Raw genomic sequence first — 24149 nt, 5'->3', positions numbered from 1 at the left:
AAAAAATTCTAAGAAATTCTAATAATAAAAGTATTTAAATTAGAATATTATAAAGATAAATTCTTTTTTATTTTATAAAAATAGAAGAAAGTAAAATAAATCTATAATATAATAAATAATAAGTAAAGGTTATAATAATATCTTATTTTATATTTTTAGTATTTTTATGTAATTAGTTATATCTAAAGAAAGTTCTATTAAAGGTTTTGGCGGCGATGTTTTTTGTCCCCCACTTGGCTGGCAAGCTGGGAGGCATAGACGGAGGCCATTGGTGGCAAGCATCAAGGCGGTTTTTCGTTTCGAATCACCAGAGATTTCTGCTCATGGCCAATTTGCCCGACGGGAAGTGCGCGGATACGCAACTTGTGCTTGGTGAGTTGTGTTTGTGCAGGAGTGTGGCTCGCTAGCGAGTATGCTTATAAGCATAGTAAACACGGGCTTGGAGGGGAGAAGGAGGGGGGGCGATCTGAAGCCAGATCTGAGTTGGGATGTACAAGGACTACCGGTATTGTAGTGTATACTGGGTAAAGAGAGTATCCTCAATATCGGAAAGTAGTTTCATAGTAGACAAGAACAGAAGATTAGAGAAAATAAAAGGGAAAAAAAGAGAAAATGAAGCCTTTTCATGGCATTTGTTACAGAATCGAGTGATTTTATTTAAAAGCAAAAATGAAGAAAATCTGGATATTTTTCTTACTACGTACGTCTTCAACTTGCCATGTATTTAATCGGCTCCCTCATTTCTCACCGCCTCCGCCATCTGATTACGGCCTACCGACACGACCGCCGAGTTCCAAGCACGATTGATGCTGGGGAGCGGCCGTGGGCTGGCGACGGAAATCAACTCACGAAATAGCGATACACGTGGTACATTACCGATTTCGACGAGCAAAGCCACATTTTGCAAAGCACAAGATTGCCCGGCAGCGCCTGTTGAAAGTGGCGAGGGCGACCTCGCGGCCACCGAGGGCATATGCCTGGCCAAGCTGCAGAAACATGCTCGACGACGACCTCGGCGCTGACGTGTTGGCAGTTCGCTTCTCCGATCCTCAACAGGCCCGTTACCATGTCCTCGAGAATTCAAGAATAACGTGACCCTTTACAACAACTGGCACCAGTTGCGAGCGCTGCAGTTGCCGTTTTGTGGTCATGACGATTCAGGTTGGGGACCTGACAGGAGCAAGAGCTATTACAGCCTGGAGTAGACCTAGTCACATCATCGGCACCGCCGGCGATGTGTGCGATCGCAAAGGCGCACGAATGCGTCTTCACATACTGATTTACGCCCCAACGGCATGTTTCGAAAGGGATATGAGCTTCAGTGCTCGAGCCGCTTGCCCCCGGGGGTCACCCACACACCGTCCCCTTTGACGCAGTGGTCATCGATACGGGAGGCGGCGTAGTCGGGTTCGTGAGCCTCTATATCTCGGATGGCGCTCTTTGGCATACCAGCGCCACGCGTCGTCCCCTTTTGTCTTGAGTGGTCAAATCCAGCCCCCCTCTCTCAGTCATTGACAATTCGGACTGTCCTTGCGGACTTGAGCTCTCGGACGTTGCCCTGCCGTAGGCTTCCCATCAATGAAGACGATGAGCTCTGCATCTTTGACTTTGATTTATGCATTCATGATTAAGAAGAATGATGTATAACACGGCGCGATGAGTGTACGAAATCACTGCCCTATAGACGGCCACCTCCGCCCACCCCCCTTCCCCGGTGAAGAGTAAGACGCCGAGACTTTGCTGTGGCGAGTGTAATGGGTGAAACACGCAGATGTGAGATTAGGCAATGACATGCAGGATTTCCGCACCGTGCTGGGCGAGTGGGCTGCAAAGAGAAAAGGCCCAGGAAGAGTAGTTTCCAATCATCAATACTTGCATGCGTTGGCCCGTAGATGCCCAAGGGGCCCAAAGGTCCGCTACTAGGCAGAGGTCATGAGGGGACCATCACAGGTACGGAAAGGCAGTCCGTGATGAGGGTTCCCCGCCGTGATCCGGTGATGAAGAAGAAGCCGTACTGGGACTGGCAGTAGCCTCCAAGCTACCGGCTCAAAGATGCGTTGGCGAAGACGAGTAGTCAGAGAGAGAGAGGGAGAGAGAGGCTGTGATCATACAACTTCTGTAATGCGCTAGTCACTGTTTGTGTGGCTTACGATCATTGGTCCATGTTTGCGCTTCTATGACTATGGTCACTATTACTTGCAACTGCCCCATTGCGGACTTTTATAGTTGGTCTTTGGCCGGTAGTTGTGAAAGTGAGCTCTCAACGAATCGCGAGGACCTCGTCGAGTGCGTTTCGAAATTTCCTGATAACAAGGAGAGGAAAATCAATACTGCTGCAATGCCACGTAGATGCGCTACCATGTCCCGGGAGCCATCGCACTCCCAAGTGCTGGCAATCATTCCATTCATCGATTCTGTGATGATCCTTCAGACACAGAAATCTCCATCTCGCGTCGCCGAGCAAGTTTCGTATGACTCCTCATCTACAAAACAGCAATGTTGGCCGTATCTCATTGAGAACAGCAAGCTTCACCCCCCAAGGTATACAGTGCCTTTCTTCCCTTGAGGCCGTACCACGTCCCAGTCCTATTCGCTCACGATCCCCAACGTGGTCGACACTAGTAAGAGCAATAAAACGGGTATTATAGGAACAAGTAGAAATATTCCGATACTACTCATCCTTGAAAAGAAAAAGAAGGTGAAAGAGTACAAACTACCGACATTCATATATGTTTCTTTCTTTTGTTACCTTGAATACTTTATTTCAAACCATGGTTCAAGATTTACAAAAACGACTTTCCTTGATTAATAGGAGTCATCTTGACTGGTGGTGGTATTTTTTTGTACCCTCATGGTAAAGGCATCTATCTGGCGGGGGGGAAGCGGACCGAGGCGGCGGCGGGGCGGCTGAGTCAACTTTTTCTGTCGATTTTACTGATTGACAAGGTCAAAAAGGAAGGAATTGTGGCTGTGTGTGGCGGTGTGGCGGACGGAAGTGACCGGCGGCGCGGGGAGAAAGGCGAGGCGATGACCATAAACGTGGAACGGAAAATTGATGCCGGTAGCTTCGGAAAGAAAAGCAATGGTTAATAAAGGGACAAGGAACGTGGCAAAGCAGCCAGCTTGGTCCATTTAGTCCATTTAGCCCAATAGAGAAGGAAGAAGAAAAAGACGGAGAAAGTGTAATGAATTGAAAAATTGCTGATGGGTTGAAAATGGGAAAGCGGGCCGCAGGTGAGGAGCAATCGGTCCTAAGTACTCCGTACTTGTGTTGCGAGTTGCGAGAGACAGAAACGGAGATGGACGAAGAGACGAGACAGAGCAACAAGGCCACGCAATAGAGAGAGAGAGGGAAAGAGAGAGAGAGCTCTTGTCATGTAACTAAAGCAGTTACAGGGCTCCTTGATACTCATATTTGATAGCTCCAGCCCGCTTTGGGAGTGGCTAGTGAATAGTGGAACCGTTCTTGTGGCTCTCCAGCTCACTGTCCCCTTTTGCTCATGCCACCTCTGCGAGTCTCGAACCAATTAGGTGTTGCAAGGAGCTTTTGCTCCGGTCAGCCCTCGTCAACGTTCATCTGGACTCTCGAGTCGCAGTACGGAGCTATTGTCGCATTACTTTTGCCACTGTTTTATGGCCACCGTTGCCCTATTTTTTTTTTCCCTCCCTCTCCCTCTCTCTTCCTTGGCGCGCACGCGTCGGCTCTCTCTCTCGCTCTCTCTCTCCCTGGCGCTCCTTGACCAGAGCACACCTTCTGTAGACCACTGAGCCGTGCTCGCCTGTTGGGCCTCTCAGGGCTATCCTTCTGACGCCCGTATCTGTCGCCTCACCTGCCCGCCCGGAACCCGCCTGGACGATCCCCGCCAGCGGGTTGCTCAGTCCGTATCGCTCAGTCTGGCTGGCCGGTACACTATCTTTCTTAGCAGTGCCTGGGTACCTTTGTTGTTAGTACGTAGCTGAGTACGGAGTAGGTAGCTTGTCTCGGGCAGCTACTGACTTGCCAGCGTGCTAGTAGGTAAGTAGGCAAGTAGCTGGCAGCTAGGTAGGCAGGCAACCAGGTACCTACCTACGTACCTGGCTACCAGATCGGTCGATACATTGGCCATGGGTTGTAGGCAAGGCAAGGTAAAGAGAGGTAAGTAGGCACCATGTCGGCCTGCCTGCCTGCCTGCCTGCCTGCCTGCCTGCCTGGGCTCTCCTCTCCTCTCCTCTCCTCCCTTGTGTGGATTTCTCATCGTGCGGCGCGGTTGGTGGTGTGGCGAGTTCTTTACTTACCCCAATGTTCTTCGCCCTGCCACAGTATGCCCCTTCCCAAGGTAGTCTTTGCTTGTCGCTGTTGGTGAGGTCTTGGGCACCAATGATCTCGACTTGCCGTCTCCCCTTCTTCTTAGCCACATGGGGCTGTGGCGAGTCTCGTCTACCGCGCCTTTGATTCCTCCTGCTTCAATTACCTGTGGCTGATCCTGCCCTGCACGGCAACACCTGCTTTGGGCCGGCCCTTTTTGCCTGTTGTCGGTGTCGACTTGCCGGAGTAAGCGCTCCTCGGCGGCCAATCGAGAAGACCAGGAAAAAAAAAAAAAACTCGCCTCGTTTCCCCGGCGCCTGCTACTGTGCGCATATAACCTCACGGCCTGCTTCGATTTCTCTTCCTCTTGGTCATCGGCTTTCCCCCAGGCTCGTCGCCACCCCTGCTCGCGCATCTGCCAAACTGCTCCTCCGCAGCCTCACCATCGCCGACACCACACGCCATCTCACACCTTTTGCCCCATCTACACATCCCGCAGCCAGAGCTGCAAAGAATTCCATGGGGGTGACCACCAAGAATCACTGTCGTCGGCTACATCTCATTACTCCTCACCTTCGCGGTTTGGCCAGAGATTGTTTCGCATTTGGAGCACCCAGTTCGAGATAAATGTGCACAGCCCACACGGCAGATTGCCCAGTCTGCGGGAAAGAATATCTCGTCTATGTTGCATTCTGCCATTCGTACCATCCGCCCTATCTCGAGTGTCCCAACGGCACATTCTTCATCCGGAATGATATGCGAGACGGCCAGTGCCCGAGCCCCGTCTGCCCAAACAGCTTGAGGGGTGGTTGCTCTGTCATGTAGTCTGGCGCCTCTCAGCAAACCACCTTGGACGACCACTCACCAGTCAGAGCTTCATGCCTTGCGCCCTGTCACGTCGGAACTTCAGAGCTTCCTTCCCGTCACGTCGACCTCGACAATCTGATCCACGCCCTCGTACTCGGGCACTTGAAGATTGTACTTTTCAGCAATCATAGGTGACACGAAACTGGTCAAATGTGTTAGATTTCTTGTCCGCACCGTGTAAGTCGAGCACCATTGTTAGGGAGCTAACGTACCGGCCACCTACAAAGTGGCGTCCCGTAAAGTGCCTGACCAACGGCTTCGGCGCAGACAAACTAACGAGCGTTGTAGGCATGAAAGAACTGCCCAAGCCTGATTTCGGCGGCCCTTGCTCAATGTCCCACGACGATGGCGCGTCCACCGACGTGACGGGCTTGTGCGATTTCTGGAGGGCCTCTATCACTGCTGGAAACGGCTCTCGAACCTCTCCAGAGAAACTGAAGCCTGGCAACCGGTTAGACAAGGGAGTTTGAGGCCATCTGGCACGATTCGACAAACCAAAGACAGCATCAACAATGTGATCAGTGTTTTCTGCTGCAGATACGAAATCCTCGACGAACGGGACATGGAGATCTTCCAGCTGCTTTGCAAGGCGCTAAGAAGACAAATGAGCGACCGACCACAAAAAACCCCCAAGCAATTAATTCTAATTTCATCTAGATGCGACATGATCACGACAGTAAACGACGTTTGTGATGGTAGGACGGCCGATGCCAGGTCATCCCAAACTCTAGCTATTGGCTGAGTAGTTTGTTGAAGCTGGAAGGCAAATACACATGATGGGCGCATATACATAGAAGAGCACAAAAATATGTCCTCAGGAATAGTTGCCAACAAATCGAAAAGAGAAGAGAAAAAAAACCAAAAACAAGGGATCTTGCGGATTCAAATGACTCACCTGGTACAATTCGTTCTTGCCCCTTTTGGGATAAAAGATGGATGGCTGGTAGCCATAGTAAAAGAGGTGCCGAGCGGCAACGAGGCCATCACCACCTTGACACGGTTCGTTAGATAATGTATTTCACTCATGAATAACAGGCCAAAACGATACCGTTGTTGCCAGGGCCACACGCAATGAGAACATTGCGCCCCATGCTAGGAGGATGAACCCGATAGACTGCATCAAGGTTGCAGATGTTAGTGAGACTAGTCAAGCACACCATCAACCTACCTATACCGGGGCTTCATTCGAGAGTTCATTCCAAGAGGATGGCATACCAGCTTGGGAAATGGACAGGCCGGCCAGCTCCATGAGTTGATCAAGCGAGAAAGCGCAAGTGCTCATGAGCTCCTGGTCCAGAGCGGCGGCGGCCTTGGCGCCCAGGGTCTATCATCTCAGCAAACAACATGGTCAGCTATGCTTGCATCTTTTCTAACGAGAATACCCAAACTGGATGGAAATCACCTACTTTGAGAGTCATGACAGATGCCAGGGCGAGGTGTGACGGGCTTGCCTCTGCTATGATGTAAGAGATGCGTTGAGTACACTACCTACCTACTTACTGCTAACGGTCTACATTGGGAGCCAGTCAGCCAAGGGTAGTTGGTAGCGAGAGCTTGGGCGCTATACCGCTTTGGCCCGACAGGCATGGCGAGGAGAAGGGAGAGAAGAGAGGGACGGCACGTACGTTGTTACCACGGAGGGGTGGGAGACGGAAGTTTAATACAATCAACGTTGCAAGTAGACGAGCAAGGCGGGCTGAATCGAGCAGGCGACAAGCCACTTCTTTGGGCATAATCCGATTACTTTCGGACTTACATGCGCGGCGCGCGCGCAGCGGGTGGCGGACGGCCTGGCATGAACCAGAGCTGCTCCATTGTCTCCTCGGCCGGCGGGCGGCAAAACTGGCGCTCCGGACAGCAGCAAAAACCCACAGCGAAAGAGGCAACAAGTGGAGACGAGCAGCCCAGCAAAGCGAACCTCGACGAGGAATCCCCATCAGGAGAAGAGTTTCCTTCCAACTCTTGACGACACAACGCCTGGCCACCATGGTCATCAAGATCCGTCTCGCACGCTTCGGGCGTCGAAACCTGCCCTTTTACAACATTGTCGTTGCCCATGCACGGTATGCGCCGCTTCCACCTGTCCACAATACTCTCTCTTTCGCTCGCTCGTGTCCTCTTAAGATTCAAAACGAAAAACAAAAAAAAGACTAACAGACTTCCCCCGCTTTCCAGCACGGCGCGCAACTCGAAACCTCTCGAGGTCATCGGCACATATGATCCGGTGCCCAAGGCCGACCCCTACGAAAACACCGGACGCCTGCACAAGGACATTCGACTCGACACGCAGCGCGCCAAGTACTGGATCGGCGTCGGCGCGCAGCCTACGGACACGGCCTGGCGGCTGCTCAGCATGGTCGGCATCCTGCCCAAGAAGCAGTTTGGCCCGGCGCAGCCGGAGCCGACCAAGACGGTGGACGGCAAGGACGTACGCATCCGCTGAAACGGGGGGGAGGGTGCGTGGGGGGGAAGAAAGATGAAAAGATGAAAAGTGTCGGATTTCGGGGACAGAGACGACTGACTGACGACGACAACGACGACGACGAGCATCACCGAGCAGAGAACCCTCGACTCAGAAAAGACGATACCCCGGGTGGTGGTTCGTTAACCGGGATGGCGGCCCCTGGAACAAGTCGGAGAAGGAAGCGTTGGTGCAACTCTTGACGTCGAAAGCCATGTACACCATTGTTACATGTCGTTGTTTTTTTTCTTTTCTTCTTGTATTACTACATGCGATGCGGCGACAAAAGAAGCATATTTCTTTTTTTTTTTTCCTTTTCAAACTGGCGTTGGGAACTTGGGGCGAGACAAACCTTGTACAAAATAGTTGTGGATATATTCTGGGCTCCATTATGGAGAAAGACAAAAAGTATCAAACAATTTCAAATTCATTACGGCACATGTACGGACCGGAATTTTCGTGCTTGTTGGATTCGCTCTCGGACTCGCTTTTGGATGGCGCTTCTTGACGGCCGTCTAGATGATCTCTTGAATGTCCTATCCAGTCGACGAGTCGCTGGCGTTGTGTTGAGCACCAGTACGTAATTGAGAGAAAGAAACAAGAAGAAAAAAGCAAGGAAAACAGAAAGATGACCTTTTTTTTCTCTGCAGTGAGAATCATGATGGATTTTTTGCTATACCGCGCTCGCTACAAAGGAAAAGAAAAAAATAATGCCAGCGGCGCTCCTCAAATATACGCTTTTCTACATGTACTACCCAAGTCAACTCGTAAATTCCTCTAGCGGGCGCGTGCAGGCTAGAAAATTATGATAACCAACCCAATGCAAAAAAAGAAACAATAATCAAGGGGGGGGGGGGGGGGGGGGCACACCAATGCTCTCCCGCTTTTGGTGGTAGTTTCCAAGTGGTTTTAACCTGACGAAGCCGAAAAGCCAAAAGGCCAAAAAAAAAAGGATAAAAGAAGGGTCAAAGCCATGTGTCAAGGCCAAAACGTCCTTTTTCTTTGTGTGTACATGTTTTCATACCGACAAACTCGGCTTTGGGGAAGATGTGGAAAAATAATTGAGAAACGAAAAAAAGAAACGAAAACGAAAAACAAACAATCTAATGCGATGTGGTGAAGAAGAGATTCATTACTAAACAGACGGCCATGACAACCACGCCATATATGGCCAAGGCCAGGGCAGCTTTGCGGATGACCTCGTGGTCAATGTGCTCGAGATCCCAGCGCCACTTCTTGCGCCAGCGCCAAACGCCTCTGGGCCCAGAAGGACCGGTGGCGGCTGGGTTCTGTGTCAGGGCCGCCGAGTCCTCAAGGTCCGAGGCGGAGTCGTCCATGTCGTCGTCCGTCTTGAGCAAGCGCTGGTGGTGGATGCTGTCGGGGTCGCTGATCTTGTAGTAGAACAGGCCGGGCAGGATGAAGCTGATCGAAGTGGAACCGGTGCTGCCCACAAACGCGAGCATGCGGTCAAGACTGCTGACGGAGAGGGCGGTGGCATAGGCGCCGGTCAGGATCACCGTGGTGAGCAGGGCGAAGCGCATGTCCGACATCGGGGCGGTGCTGCCGTGATCGCCGCGATTGGCGGTCAGCGCAGGGGAGCCGGGCCGGCCGCTGCTATGCTGCGAGCGATTGGGGCGCCAGCCGAGGACTGCGTCGAGAGAGGCGCGGCAGGGGTGCACCTGGAGGGGGATGGAGAAGAGGACGAGGATAACGATGGCAGCCTTGCCAATGGTGGAAGCAACGCCGGTAGCATCTGCGCGGGGTTAGACTGTGGAGAGACAAAAGTTGACAGCGCAGGGACCTACACATCATGATGATGTTTCCGACGACGGAGTTGCCAAAAGTAATGTAGCCAGTGATGGCGACCAGCAAGTAGATGCAGCCGGCCGAACCAATGCTGCTGCCTACGACAGCGACCATGCTGCCAGGTGTATTATCACCAATCTCGTTGATGATGGAGAACATCTAGCATGCACATTAGCCAAGGCGTAGTGGAGAGGGTGCCGAGAATGGTAGTTACGTTTTGGTGGCATGTGTAAGCAAAGACGACGACGGGCAATGTACTCAGAGTCTCGACGGCGCCGGCCCATTCAATGACGCGAATGTCGCTGGGGTCGGCATGAGGGTCGGCAGCGAAGTGGTAGACGACAAGGACAATCAGGTAGCCGATGGAGACGAGGGCGACAATGCTGGTGTATTTGAGCGAGTCGAGGCGGCGCAGGAAGCTGAGGGGGATGACGAGGAGCATAAAGGCGGTGATCCAGAAGTGGCGGTTGACGAGGTAGGGAAAGTTGTCGGCGTGGTTGGTGAGGCCCTGCATGACGCCGGGCATCAGGTCGCCGATGATGATCATGTAGGAGACGCCGACGCCGAAGCACTTGATGGCAATGGCGAGGTCGAATATGACGGCGGCGTTGGGGTAGGTGAGCTGGGAGAGGGCGAAGAAGGAGGCGGTACCGCGGTCGAGGTATCGGGCGCATCGCGATTGAAGGTAGAGGCCAAAGGCCGAGGTGAAGGCGGACCAGAGGATGAGGATGACACCGAGCATGATGCCCATGTGAGAAAGCACAAAGGGCATGGTGAGGGTACCAGCTCCAACAACTGTTGCGCGGATGATGGGGTGTGGTTAGCAGCGGCGGTGCGAGTTGACGATGAGGAGGCTCCGGACGAGGAGGCTCCGTGACGAGGAGTGAGGAGAGAATTGTTTAGAAAACGTACTGGTATTCAAGAGATTGACAATGCTGCTCACGCGCGAGGCTTTGCCTGCGTAGCCGGCATCTTTACCGCCGCGTCGTCGGTGTCTATTGTCGCAAGAACAACGTCCTGATGTTAGCTTCAACGTGGCCAACTGGGTCTGGGGAAGTGGGAGCATGGCGTCGTTTCTTCGATTCCGCTAGGACGAAATTAAGAGGAGAAAAGGAAACAAAAAAAAAGGCGTACCTCGACATGTCGCTGGCGTCTGTATTCGAGGGCTGTGCATCTGTAATGGTTGAATAATTCGTCATAGCCGGCGCAAGAGTAGCGCCGCCTCCAGATTCAAGGTGCGAAAGTGCGCCTTGAGAGGAGGAGAAGTCGGCGGGCAAGGGAGGAGGTGGGAAGAAAAGAGGGCGACGCACTGGGCGACTCGACCGGGGGGTGGAATTGCCAGCAACGTATGTGGGTAAAAAAGTCTTGGGCGAGGAGGAAGACTAATTGACTTTCTGAAGAACAAAGGGAAAAAGAAAAAGGAAAAAAAAAAAAAGAGCCCGAGACCGTGGGCGGATTGGGGTTGCCGAAGAAATGTAGCGCTCGGAGGATTCGCGATTTCAGGCTGCTGGGGCTCAATTGGCTGGCAGGGCAAGAAAAAGGGCTGCCGCAATGCTGAAACTGAAGCCAAGTCGATGTTCAGGCAGAGAGAGAGAGGCACAAGGTAGCAGGTATCCGAGCGAGTCGACGGGGGACGTGAGTTGCTAGCCTAGGTAGGTAGATGGTAGTACTTTTGCGCAAAGACCAACTTGGTATTTCTGAGACAACGAGAAGGGTGAAAGAAAAAGTGGTTTTAAAAAAACCTTGCTGGGGGAGTAAGACAACGAGTGAAAATGAACAAGATACAAGATCCGTGAGAGAGATGGATGTGTGATGGTGACAAGAGAAAGCCGAGAAACAAGAGGACAAAGTCGGGCAAGTTGGGGCAGGCCAGTAAGCAGAATCAGATGGGTACTTGTGCCGAACAAGCTTTCACGCCTTTTTTTTTTTTTGTCCCCTCGTATCTATTCTGCTTTTTGCCTTGCAAAATGGCGCCAAAGGATTGGGCGCCGCCCGGCTTCCGACTTGGCTTGGGATGTCAAGTAGTACTTACTTATTAGTCACGATCCGATGACTGTCATGCAAGTACTTACCAGTACCAACTAATACAGGTACAAAGCCTTTCAATCACTCCGATACCGAGTCAATGGAGAATTACCCAAGACCGCGCCGCACAGCCAAGAACTACCCGACTCTGGCCGAGCCTTGAATCACAACAACCTGGCCAAATGGCTGCCGTCTTCTTCATTACCAAGTGGTACTCGACTAGTCGGCCGTCCAATGTCTGTCCTCGGCATTCCCATCCATCCACCCCGGTTTCCCGTTACCGGCCCTACATCCATCCAGATACAGTCTACAGATGCGTCCAGGTACCGCCCAGCGCAGCCATGCACCCCCTCTTCAGCTCTCCCTGGCAGTCTGCATGTCGCAAACTCTCCATGGTCACCTGCCCTGAGGATTCTCTGGCCAATAGCAGACAGATGCCTGTGATGGCACCCTCACTGGGAAAGCGTACTGGTACTTGGTTAGTGATCAGCACGCCTCGTTCCTCGCCGACCCCGCAGTCCACAAAATGGGCGGATACTGGCACACGACGACGACGACGACGACGACGCTGCGGGCGTCACCTGTACACTTAAAAAAGACCCCGATTTCCCATATCCGATCGCAGTTGCCTGGGAACGAAAATTGTCATCGTCAACCGTCGTGAGCCGCACAAACATGTAGAGCGAGAAAGACGGGCAAGTGGGCAAAAGAGACGATACAGTCTCCGATGACGCGATGGATGAGGAATTGCGACAAGGGGGTCAGTCTTACACCAGGTCAAAATATCAACAAGAGACTACGGTCATCTGGTTTGCCAAAAAAAAAATTGACAGCTATAGAACGGAGAGCGAGGCGTAATGTCTACTCGTGTCCGGGCCAAGGTTGTGGCCAAGCCTACATCGCCGTCAGAGCTGTCCGCGACGGCCAAGTCCAGTCGTCATTTCACCGGGTTGCAAAGCCGTCATGCATTCTCTTCGTCTGACATGCATCCACACTTTTTTTCGCCCCCATATCTAGTTAACATATTGAAGCCAGTGTCTGTGGCAGTGTAAATGGACTCGTACCTCCAAGCTGGTTTCCGCGACCGGAATCGCCTCTAAAGGCGGCGATAGCCATATCAACGACATGTCCGGCATTTGTATCGCTCGTACGGTTTTGCCAAATATTGAAATACTCGGAGTCATTCGCAATAGACTGCGGCTCCTCCAGTATCCCGTTCTCATGGCGCCAGAACCAATTCTGCATGCATGCCGTAACAAACATGACCAGATGTCCGAATCAGGAACGTCGTGTGGCTCGCATACTATACGTGATTCAGCGTTTGGACATGAACCTTTAACTCATCCTACGATTCTACACCAATCAGTGTCTTATACCATGCTCCCCATCCCTTCCCGCCCTCCGTTCCCATAGTCACCTTCAATCAAATATGTCAAGGCTTTTCTTCCGGGGAGACAACGGACCTCCGGCGCCTTAGCAAGGCTGACGGCGGGAATCTGCGGGTGCTTCCACAGCCGACAGACTGCATCGCCTAGTTTTCCACCACCTCCAGGGCTTGCCGCCCAACGATGGTGTCACGCGGTGTGAGCCCCTGGGCGCGGATATCGACTCGTGGGAAGCGGCAACGGCTTGGCGCAAGGTGCGTCGGCATCCGGCCGCGCGGTACAAGCTTATACACGCCCTCGGCCACCACGACGCCCTGCCTCCGCACCCACCAGCGTAGCTCTCCCAGCACAGACAGATCAAGACGACTGTCCGATATGATGATGATGTAGCCGCATCCGTGAATATACAGGACTAACTTGTTGGCGCGCCGCCCCATCTCCGAGCCAGATAGTGGATGGCTGAGTCCTTGCCCGTCTCCGGCGGCTGGAAGATCGACAACTTCACGGCCGCGGTACCAGGGCTTGCGTATTTTCGCCTGCATCCCGTCGGTGTACGGATCCGACGCTTGAACTCCTTTCGGGCCAATTATAGTGAATACAGGCTTTACAAAAGCCAAAAATTGTGTTGCAATGCAGGGACATGCCGCTCAGAGCGGCCGCAGTAATCAAGTAGGGCAGATTGTACGCCGTAACCGCAGGTACTTGGCAAGGTCCAAGAATCGATTAGTTCCTACAGATGGATGCATCATGGTTGTCTTGGGTCTATCTGGTACGACGACTTTAAAGTCAAGCTCGAGGCGCTCATGAATATCAAGATCAGGCGTATCTGGGAAGTCGGCATGCTGCATGTCCACCTAGGTGTAAGCCAATCTCTGGCAGTGCTCAGTCCAACAAACGGCTCGCTATGACGAGATGAGTGCAATTGCGCAAAGAGTTGTTTCGGAGTCTTCCACCTCATGCCGTTACATGACCGGCCGTAGCTTTCTCCTGCGTCGTCTCGGACAAGCTGCAGGTTCGTGAGGTTGACGGCTCACCAGCCGAGGTCGCCAAAGATTGCAAACGCAACACCGGCCTGGAACGAGACTGCTTTCCTTTTCGGTCCATTTTTCTGGAGTTCTTTGAGGTCGTCGGGCAGGTCCAACACAAACCTGACATCAAAGAGCCGCCTGAACCGAGGCGAATCGCTCGAGGTTGCTTCGCATCAGTGGAAAAGCCGTCCGGTTTTAGCGACAGCCGAGATGAAGTGCCACATCACTAACTAGCGAAACCCTTGAAGAGGACTCTTCTTATTGAGAACATCGGGCAGCGGAAAGGGTTACGTGACGCTAGCCGTCGACTCGCTTGCAGTGATTTGGAGGGTCTTCCGGAGGCCCTGGTGATAAATAGCACTGTGAAGAGCCAAGGCACCGCAGGGCACGGAGCTTGGAGTAATTGTCCACATGAATAACGGCTTTCAACAATTTGCATGTATCGTGTGTGATGAAATGGGTATATATTCATATGATTTCTATCTTGAAAAGTTATAGTTCTTCTTTCAATGGCTCGATAATTGTAAGCCGTCTCAACCCGAGTCAACTCCGGCGGATTCCCGAACAAAGAAAGCAATAGCATAGTGACGACATTGCAAATTACAAACACGGCAAAGAATCACTTGTTAATTAGGCAGATGCACGTATTTCTATATTTCTTTTCATGATATAACATCTGACATCATTTGCATCGATGTACTTATAGTTGTACACACGACGTCACCGCAGTCAATCACGTGTGGGGCGCTACGTCGAGCTTCTCGGAGCTTCAACGTCTTCCAAGCATCATTCACAGCTGCTCAACACTGGCACTCGAAATTGACCAGCCGTGACGACGCTGTTCCCGACTGGGTCGGACCGGACAGGTGTTCTTTAGTAGTACCCTCGCGCAAAGGGAGCCGTCGCGCGGACTGCGCATCATGGAGAGCCCCCTGGACCAAACGACGCTGTCGACCCTTTCGCTGCTCGAATCGCGGCTGCTGCGCATCGAGCACCTGCTCTACGGTTCCTCGACGCCGCCCACGCAGCACGACTCGGCGCTGCGTCGAATGGCCGATCTGGAAAAGCGCTTCTCGACACTGACCTCGCGGATTCGCGTTTACGGCGATCTCCTCAAGATCTGTACGTAACGACCCTTCTCCTTTGCTCTGCCAACGGCGTGCGGATTTGTCTACACTCCTTTCTTGTTCTCCTTTTTGCTGACCAAGACTTGGGGGGGGGGGGGGGTTTTCTCCCTCGCCTTTTTGTTTCTACAGATAAAGCACATCCCGACTTCTTCAGGACCCCCGCCGCGACCGAGCCGCCCTCGCAGCTGCCCGTCGACGCCGTCCGGGCCATCGTGCTGTCGGCGGCGCCGTCGTTCCCCGCGACCGTGTCGGCGCTGACGGCCGTGCAGGATACGCCGGTGCCGGACCCGGGCGAGAGCGCGGCGCTGGTGGCGCTGACGGGCCGCATGCGCGCGGTCGAGGCGGCGCAGCGCGCGCAGGAGGCCGAGGCGGCGGAGCTGCGCGGACGCAGCGAGGCCGTGCTACGGACCTGGTACGAGGGCGGTCTGCTGCCGACGTCGGACGCGACGGCCAGGGTCGAAGCGCGCGTGGGCGGGATCGAACGGCGGGTGCGACGCAAAGAGCGGGAGCGGGACCTGGAAAAGGAGATTTGAAAAGGGAAGAGCAGGGGAGGGGGGCCGCGGACGCGGACGCGAGTGATTATTGAGAGACTGGAGCTTTGCTTGCTGGTTTGATTCTGGTCAAAGGACTGGTGATTGGGTGCCATCTGGAATTGGCGCATGGCAAATGCCCACGTTCACATCTATGCACGGCATATCTACCACTATGCGACTCGGTATTACCGCGGGCGTGTCCCCGTTCATGGCATGACGCAACCATGCGAAAACAAAAGAAAAAAGCCCACGTCGATTGCGGAACCAGCGGAAGATTAATTGTTAATGCGACGAGGGAGGCTGAGCGTTGAGTGGTTGGTAATGCGCCCTTGAAAAGAAAAAAAAAACGCCCCCCAAAAAACAATGATACCCTTGAAACGAGTCAGATTTTCGCATTCCGTCGTCCACTCTGCCTGGCAGCGAGTTTGACTCGGTGCATGTACATGGCTAGATTGCGACGAAATATGTGTCGTGTAAACAACTGATTGCTTCTTCTTTGCAAAACGATGAGACCATGTGAACTCTTGTCAATGGCCCTGCTTCCTCTCCACGCTGATGGGATGCGAAACAGATATAGACAACATCTCCCTACTGATACCTCTGCGTTTCAGGGTGACTTTGTGGGCGGTCTCTACGCCGCGAGTTTCGGCAAGCCGGCAAAGCCCGGGACGATGAATGACGTAGGGCACTCGATTTGAAATTCGTGTACACGCTGAACCGAGAGCCCTCTTCTCTCCTCACGGCCGATGCGCCCACCCGGCGGCGTCGGGCATGTGATGCCTGCGACAAGGCTGCTCGTCGGTGTGTTGGCTCTCACGGCATCGCACCGGCCGGTTTCTGATAAAACGGGGGAGGAGGGGGAGGAATGGCGGGGATGGACTAGTCATTGATGCGGCCGACCAAGGTCGTCATTGACGCAGAATCAGGGCTCCATGGTTCGTCTGAAGGTGTGCGTTTCTGTTTCGGTCATGAGCTAGGAAGGGCAAAGAAGAAGGGCAAAAAACCGAGCAGGAAAGACACCTGATTCCTAGACAAGAGATGTGGTGTGGTCGAGACGGATTAGCATACAAGTGTGCGGCATTCAATTCCGAGCATCAGCGAGCGGGCTTTGTCGGACTTGAATAGTCTATTTGTACTGGAAGAGGATACTATTAATGGTTTCGAGCAATGCTAATTAATAAAAACGGATTACGTCGAATACATGGAATATATGCTCGAAAACTGAGTGTAGTCGGCGTTTTGTCACGCGTGGTGGCGATCAGGTTGAGCGCCGGCGAGGGGGGCGGCCGAAAATGAAATACAGGGCCGAAATTGTTTTTTTTTTTTCCATTCTTTCTTTTTCTTAAAAAAAAGGACGATTGATCGAAGCTCAGCTCTGAAATAGACTGCCATAATCGTCCCAATCGGAACATGGGCAAGCCGCACAGACAAGTGAGAAGAGCGTGTTTGAAGTTTGCTGCTGCAGAGAAGCGCGAAAGACCTCCTACCCCTCTCCCTCAAAAGGGTTTGACAGAGCTGGCGTGGCTCGGGTACGTCTGTGCTGGAGACAAAAAAAAAGAAGAAGAGCTGTCTTGTTTCTACGAATCATGTTTCTCTCTGGTAGGAAAAGCGAGGGTGGCCCATAATCCCCAGTCAATGCGCTGGAAGGACAGGGGGGCGGGCAGATGCTTCTTTGGTGGCTCGCAGGTAGTGATACAAGGAAACGCACAGTTTTGTGACTCGAGTTGTTGTAAGTCGACTGGCAACACTAGATTACGCAAGTAAGTAGAGAGAGAGAGAGAGAGAGAGAGAGAGAGAGTTGAAAAACGTTGTCGATGTGCGGTCCATAGACTTTTTTTTTTCTTGCGCGTGCGCGCACGCACGCTGAGGTGGCTGCTGGATGGTTGCAAAGACGACGGTGCCACGGCGAGATATGGGATCTACGTTCCAGACCGTGGGGGAGGGGGAGGGGAGATGGGAAGAGGGCATCTCGCAATTGGCAATGCCAACGTCCACAGAAGCACGGCAACGGCTGAAATAAAATGACAAAAAAGGTGTGAGCTTTCTTCTGGTCGGTTGGTCATGGATACAAAAAGAGTTGAACACACAAGACCTTTTTGGCAAGGCGAGGAGGACTAGGGTTCATGTTCAAGGAGACTTGGCTACTTGGGCCACGACTGCGCAAGATGGTGCGGCTCCTCTGGATGGAGGAAGCATGGCAGGGTCTTTTGTTAAGAAAGTGTGGTCTTTTGGTGAAACACTTGGGGCGGTTGGCTGAGGATGTGCAAACTGGTGGCGGGGAGTTTTTTGAAGCTATATCGGTCACTTTGTTTCTAGAGGGGGGCGGGGGGGGGTGTATGTGTGTTTGTGTGAGAGAGAGAGAGAGAGACAGAGACAGAAACAGAAACAGAGTGCAGGCTTTCCTAGAACGGACATGGAACAAAAGTAGATGATTTGTGTTTTATTCTCCTTGTGGAAGGAAGGCTGCCAGGAAAGGGGAATAAGTAGAAACAAAAGAAAAAGCCGCCCCCGTGTGAGTGTGAGTTATGAACTTGTGAGTATGAGAGTGTGGGGAGGCAGAAAAGCAGCAACGATGAATGGCTGAGGTTGGATACAGGAGACGGCATCATGAAACGGCGGGGATTTTACTAGTGATGTTTTAGGAGGGGTGGGAGGAGTATTTGTAAGAAGAGGAAAATGGCATTATCTGTGCTCTTTTTTTTTCTTTTCTTTTTTTTTTACTCTTGATTCGTCTTTTTTTTTCCTTTTTGCGGCTTGTTGCGGCGATGCCCGAGATGATGCGGGTGAGCAGCAAAAGGAATGCGTCGAAAAAAAAAAAAAAAAGGCAGGGGATCCAAGGGTAGTATGCCTGTAACGGCTCTACTGCAAGGGCACGGTTTGTGGAGGTGACAGAAGGCACAGCAGTCGAGGATGGCGACGGCGAAGCGTCACGAGTATGGGTCGAGGGAGAAAGAAAGGAAAGAAAGAAAAAAAAGAAAGGAGTTAAGAAGAGGTAAAGCAAAAAAAAAAAAAAAAAAAAAAGACTGACAAAGGTTGTATCGAGCGAAAAGGAGTAAAGTGAACGTAGCCGAGTACTCAGTACTCAGTACTCAGTATATGGGGATAGTTGGTGTACTGGGTAGTTGGGTATGTAAGTATGCGTAAGTATGCGTTGTGGCAGGTTCAGGCGATGGCGATGGCAATGGCGATTTGAAGACGCGAGGCACACAGTAGCGCAAGTTTGGACGTTGCAAACCGGCGTGTCGCAGCAGTCTCATGGTTGATGATTGATTGGGTGTTGTGAGATGCTCATGGTTGGGCATGTCTCTCTTTTCCTCTTCCTTTTGGTGTGGAGGGAGGTTGGCTGGTAAGTTACAACTTACAAGTATCACGTCGTTGAATCCGAAAGTGACTCTGTCATGGACGACCAATCACCGGCGCCGAGCTTGCATCAAGAATGATTTGTTTTTCATTTCATCCTTGATGATTCCCTTTTGATCATTTTTGTCCTTTTTTTTTTCTTTTCTTTTTTTTTCTTGGCTTCAAAAATCTGATTACAGGAAGCCGTCGCCCATTGCGCCATGTACAACTCTGTTAGAAGTTTCTTTTTGCCCAACTCGAGCGCTTATTAGCCTTGGCGGTGCCCTTTCGCACAAAGACTCGACATTCCAGCAAGAGGCGTGGTAAAGTACTCGGCAGCTCGGTAACCAAAACTACCAGTGCGTGTCTGGCATGGCGGCTCCAGCCATCTCAAGGGTTCTGCTTGTACGGCCGGAAAGGGGAAGAATCCCTCTCCCCCCCGCCCCTTTTCATTCCTCAGCCGTCGAGTCGGTTACTTTCGCAGCATCTACAGAGTGTCTTGGTAGGTGCTGATAGGTGGCCAGGTGGCGTAAGCTAGATGGCTACCTAGGTGCTACCTAGCTGCCTAGGTAGTTGGTCACCTAGTAACTACCTAAGCACCTAGTGAGACATATGAGAGGCGGGTATCGACACGCTAAAGAAAAAGGGAAGAAGAGAATGCGCCGAAAAAGAAGCAAGGAAGGAAGTGAGGAAAATGAAGTTTTTGTTGTATATCTGTATTTTTTTTTTTAGAAAAAAATCCTTTTGATATTGCCAAGTTCTCTATTCCTTTACATTGTCTCCAACTGCAGCTCACTGATGATTCATCAGAAAAATCGCCCATAACAAAAAAACACGAAAAACTAAGTGCTTATATCAAAACTCCAAACAACGCACACACCTCCCCTTTCTTCAATTCTCACCTTGACACCATCCCACCACCCTCCCACCATCCCACCGTACCCGGCTATTGTTAGCCTCAGGCGCATCGACGCGGGTACTCAGTACCAACTGCTGTCTTTGGTACTGAGTACCGCCCTGGGGCTTGGTATCCCGGACATTATCTCCACTGCCCGGCATCGACTTACCTCAGTACTTATCCGTACTTATTACTTATTACCCAAGTAAGTACTATCCGAACACACGCGCCCCCTTTTCTTCGGCCAGCCGCTCACGGCCGGGCTGCGAGTCGCCGACCCGCACGATTCACGCAAGCGAGAGAGAGCCGAGCGGAACAAAGACAAGGGAGGTTTATACATGTTATATACAGGTGAGATCAAAGCAGCGGCAGCAAAACAAGCTTGATTAAGAAAAAAAAAGGGGAAAAAAAAACAAAGAGACGGACGATGGAACCCGCCAGATCCAATGACTTGGTGCTGTCGTTCTTGATTAGCGCCTTCAGGGGGGCCCTTTTTGTCCTCTGCGAGGTCCACGTATGTCTCTGGACGCTGGATTGGGGAGCCAAGTACCTACCACCTACCTCTAAAGACCTAGGTATGCTGCTACGCTGGCCCGCTACATCTACGGATACTATCATGCACTCATGAAGCGCTGAATCGCCCGACCGATTTCGCTTCTTCTACTTTTTTTTTGGTTGGGTTCGGCGAGATAACGACCGTCAAGAAAAAATAAATTCAACGCGACAAAAGACACGAAAAAAATGCCATGTTGTGCTCCTCCACTCGGTTCCTGGATTTCGAAAAGGAAAGAAAAGAAAAAAAAGGAACCCCACCCACACAGCCCAGCTCCATCTCCACAAACGCCTCATCACGTTGCGATATAGACACGCCATTCTAAGTTGGGTTTTCTTTTCTTTTCTTTCCCCTTTCTTGCAACGGTGTCCATCGGGCCAGTCATCGGTGTCATGTCCCCCACTGCTGAACTTTGCCGACAAGCCATATCCTTGGGCTCAGTATCAGTACTCCGTAGATGCCTACCTACCTATCAGTGCGTACATAGTGTACTGGTAGCTTCTCGGTACTGGAGCAAGTACCTGCTGATTTAGCGAGAGCCTACTATTACAGAGTACTAAGCAAAGAGTCGCACGGCATGCACACACCCCCTGTCGTTCCTTTGGCCTTTGCCAGCTTGTCAGCCCCAACAGCGCGCAACGCCCAGAAAATGGCCCCTCCCGGTATTGCTTGACTCCCCCTCATTTCGCCAAGCAGGGAAGCAGGCCAAAGGGCCAAAGGGAACAGAATCATACACATAAAAGAAATAACAGAGAGGGAAAAGAAAAAGAAAAGAGAAAGAAAGAAAAGAACCAGCGCACGACAAGCAGTACCTGTTGCGCCTTGGATGCCCTTTGCTTTGTTGACTACACCCCCCCCTCCTCAACAGACAGCCCACACAGCCTCTGCCCTGAGGTGCCTCTAGCGCTATAAGCACCTCTGGGTACCTGCCGACCCGGTACCAACCAATGTGCCAACGCAGGTCCCAAGTCGCCAATGCGCAGTACTACCTAGGTACTCAGTGAGGAAGATAACTACTTAGGTACCTATTTAGGTAGGCAAATAGGCTACCTAGGCACCTAGCTAGGTACATACACATACCTGTGAGCGCCTCGCCCTAGCTGGCTGGTCCTGTGCTGTTCCTGTGCTGCTCCTGTGCTGCTCCTGTACTGCGCCTCTGCTGTTGTTGCTGCGCCCACACCACCCACCCACTCACTTACTGGTAGTAGGTACCTAGGTTTAGTACCTCCACCCTCCCACCCTCCACCCGCCTCTCTCTCTCTTTCTCTCTCGCCTGTACGGATTACTGCTGCGCTGCAAAGGCCTCGCTCCAAGACACTTCTCTCCGCCCTCCCATTCCTGCAAACCTTTCATGCCCCAGAACAGCCCGTCCGCCTGTCTTCCTTTCTTCGTGGCCTCGTCATTTCTTCAAGCCGCTTTTCTTCTTCCCTTTCTTTCTCTCTCTCTTTCTTTCTTCTCCCATTCCCACAAACTCGATTGACGCCTTCACTCTTTTCGCCTTTATTCTTCTCTCAACCTATTTTCTCTTCGTCTCTTTTTTTTTTTGCCCTTGGTTACTGTGGCCCTTTCGTCTCACGCTTCCTTGTCAACGTCCAACGCCTTTCTTTCTCAACACCCACTCTCCCCCCCCCCCAGACCTTTTCTGTCCCTATTCTGAAACGGCTGCGCCGACGCATTGCAACACGCAACAGCTCTTGTCCTCTTGGCCCCAATCTGCTTCGCGACACCGCATCTACGCCCCGTTTTGCCGACTACGTAGATCGTCAGTCGTCATTATTACCCGTACCACCAGCACACCTCGATTGGAATACAAGGATCAACGAGTCTTTCCGTCGCGAGCCCGGCCGCCCGCCCGCCCGTGAACTGACAACCACGCACTCGCACACGCACCCTCGACGACCATAATCAGCCACGACGTCCTCATCGAATCCCACGAGCGCCTCCTTCCCCTTCTCCTCCGCCACGCCCGCACGCCTGACTCTTTGTCCTCGGCGCCCACCCCCATAACCAGCCTTATGCAGAATTACGCCTCGCAATACTCCCCTTCGATCAAGAAAATGGATCAATCGCGATCCTATGGCCGTCGAGGCCTTCAGATGGGCAACATCATTGGTGACCCTTTTGCTCTCGCTACTCTCTCAGTCGGCATGGTACGCCCTCATTCTCCCCCATCCACGTTTTTGCTCTTGCTTTGCTCTTGCTCTTGCTCTTTCTCTCGCCCCTGCTCTCGTTCTAGCTATCATTCCTCAACTCGACATCACACGCCACTAACACACATTTCTAGCTCGCCTGGTTCATCTGCTTCGTCGCATGCGTCGTCGGCCAAATTCAGAGCGACAGCTTCCCCAAGTTCTCCTGGTGGGCCGTCATTTATGCCCTCTTCCTCAACGCTGGTGTCTTTGTCGTCGTCGCCTCCGACTCCGTTCAGACCTACCACGTCGCCCTGAGCAGCTACCTCGCTGCCGGCCTCGTCCTCTCCAGCTCCAGCGTCAACTCCCTCGTCTACTCCAACATTGGCGCCCGCCAAGCCGCCGGCGCAGGCTTCATCCTGCTCTCCATGCTCGACATTGTCTGGATCTTTTACTTTGGCTCCACGCCCTCCTCTACACCTCGTGCCTTCCTCGACTCGTTTGCTCTCTCCAAGGAGTCGTCGGCCCCCATGAACCGCCAGCCCATGACTGCCTACGGCGGCACCGGCCGTCCCGAGACCTCCAACTCGGTCCAGCCGCCCCAGATGTACACTTCGGCCCAGCTCAACGGCTTTGAAAACTCCACCCCGCTCGGCAACACCATGACGGGCGCCCGAACCTCCAACTTTGGCGCCAGCACCCCCCAGCCCGGCCAGCAGTCCGGTCAGCCTCCCCAGGCTAAGCCAACCCACGACACTGAGGTGGTCCCTCCCACCGAGTACCCCTACAAGGCCAAGGCCATCTACAGCTATGATGCCAACCCCGACGACGCCAACGAAATCTCCTTCACCAAGCACGAAATCCTCGAAGTCTCCGACGTCAGCGGCCGTTGGTGGCAAGCCCGCAAAGAAAACGGCGAGACCGGCATCGCCCCCAGCAATTACCTCATTCTATTATAATCAGATGGGTAGCTGTACGCCGTAATCAGTCGCCTCCTTTATCATTATTTTTTTTTTTGAGTTTTTCGATTCCCAGGCAACACGGCAATGAGTAAATGGCTCACATGTTTGATATCCAAGCCCTTTTCTCTTTTTGCCTGCTGTCTCGCCATATTGTTACCTCTGACGTCTTGGAGGAGAAGAAGAAGAAGAAGAAAGATCTCGCGACTTGGAAAACAATTCTTTACATAAAACACGACCTTTTTTTCATTCCTTTTCTTTTTTTCCCTTTTCTTTCTCTTTTTTGTCTATTGCGTCGCACATGCTGGGTGCTTGGGACATGTATTGGATGGAGTACATTTATTGCTTACCTCTGTGTTTTTTTGCTCCCTTTTTTTTTACAATAACCAAACGATTGGTTGTCGTTGTCGCGTATCTTTGTCATTACTACTACTGCAACTACCATACATACAACATGAACACATTTCCCCATTAAACTCTTCTCGCTGTCCAAAACGTCTGTAGCTTCTCTTCCTTTCTTTTTTTTCTTTTTTTTTCATCTCTTCATATGTGGTGGTGTGAGCGATGAGCGGCTCGTGCCTTGATGCGTACAGATCACTGTGCAGTATCAGGCAGAGCCAACACCAAATAATCATGGCGAGCACAAGTAAGCTCTCATTGCGTTTGATTCGTTTCAACATTGCCCTAATTTACGATTACATCAGCAGGTTTAGCTAATGGGTACCTCTGTGGCTAGCAAACGCATTCCAGCAAG

At 52.1% G+C, this 24149-nt stretch overlaps 6 protein-coding genes across 6 annotated transcripts; 3 read left to right on the top strand and 3 right to left on the bottom strand.

The window, feature by feature from the left end:
- Positions 1-5191: 5191 nt before the first annotated feature.
- Positions 5192-6739, bottom strand: V2A60_001706 (NADHX epimerase; the record flags this gene model as incomplete). Its single annotated transcript, XM_083253063.1, has 8 exons — positions 5192-5294; positions 5365-5593; positions 5648-5744; positions 6048-6142; positions 6201-6266; positions 6368-6476; positions 6559-6608; positions 6667-6739. 8 exons carry the CDS (start codon positions 6737-6739, stop codon positions 5192-5194), a joined length of 822 nt encoding a protein of 273 aa, XP_083109189.1.
- A 399-nt stretch (positions 6740-7138) lies between these two features.
- On the top strand, positions 7139-7595 carry V2A60_001705 (mitochondrial 37S ribosomal protein bS16m; the record flags this gene model as incomplete). The annotated part of the gene is made up of 2 exons (XM_083253062.1): positions 7139-7215; positions 7328-7595. The coding sequence occupies 2 exons, from the start codon at positions 7139-7141 to the stop codon at positions 7593-7595; spliced, it is 345 nt and encodes a 114-aa protein (XP_083109188.1).
- A 1121-nt stretch (positions 7596-8716) lies between these two features.
- Positions 8717-10618, bottom strand: V2A60_001704 (aspartate/glutamate transporter; the record flags this gene model as incomplete). Its single annotated transcript, XM_083253061.1, has 5 exons — positions 8717-9366; positions 9419-9578; positions 9634-10214; positions 10332-10414; positions 10554-10618. 5 exons carry the CDS (start codon positions 10616-10618, stop codon positions 8717-8719), a joined length of 1539 nt encoding a protein of 512 aa, XP_083109187.1.
- A 2357-nt stretch (positions 10619-12975) lies between these two features.
- V2A60_001703 (uncharacterized protein) lies at positions 12976-13371 on the bottom strand (the record flags this gene model as incomplete). The annotated part of the gene is made up of 1 exon (XM_083253060.1): positions 12976-13371. One exon carries the CDS (start codon positions 13369-13371, stop codon positions 12976-12978), a length of 396 nt encoding a protein of 131 aa, XP_083109186.1.
- Positions 13372-14777: 1406 nt separating this feature from the next.
- On the top strand, positions 14778-15517 carry V2A60_001702 (uncharacterized protein; the record flags this gene model as incomplete). Its single annotated transcript, XM_083253059.1, has 2 exons — positions 14778-14979; positions 15114-15517. The coding sequence occupies 2 exons, from the start codon at positions 14778-14780 to the stop codon at positions 15515-15517; spliced, it is 606 nt and encodes a 201-aa protein (XP_083109185.1).
- Positions 15518-22364: 6847 nt separating this feature from the next.
- Positions 22365-23395, top strand: V2A60_001701 (osmosensor SHO1; the record flags this gene model as incomplete). The annotated part of the gene is made up of 2 exons (XM_083253058.1): positions 22365-22457; positions 22592-23395. 2 exons carry the CDS (start codon positions 22365-22367, stop codon positions 23393-23395), a joined length of 897 nt encoding a protein of 298 aa, XP_083109184.1.
- Positions 23396-24149: the final 754 nt, after the last annotated feature.

This window comes from Cordyceps javanica, chromosome 1 (genome assembly GCF_051103115.1).
Source record: "Cordyceps javanica chromosome 1, complete sequence".
NCBI classification, from domain to species: domain Eukaryota; kingdom Fungi; phylum Ascomycota; class Sordariomycetes; order Hypocreales; family Cordycipitaceae; genus Cordyceps; species Cordyceps javanica.
This window is presented reverse-complemented; position numbering and strand designations above follow the sequence as displayed.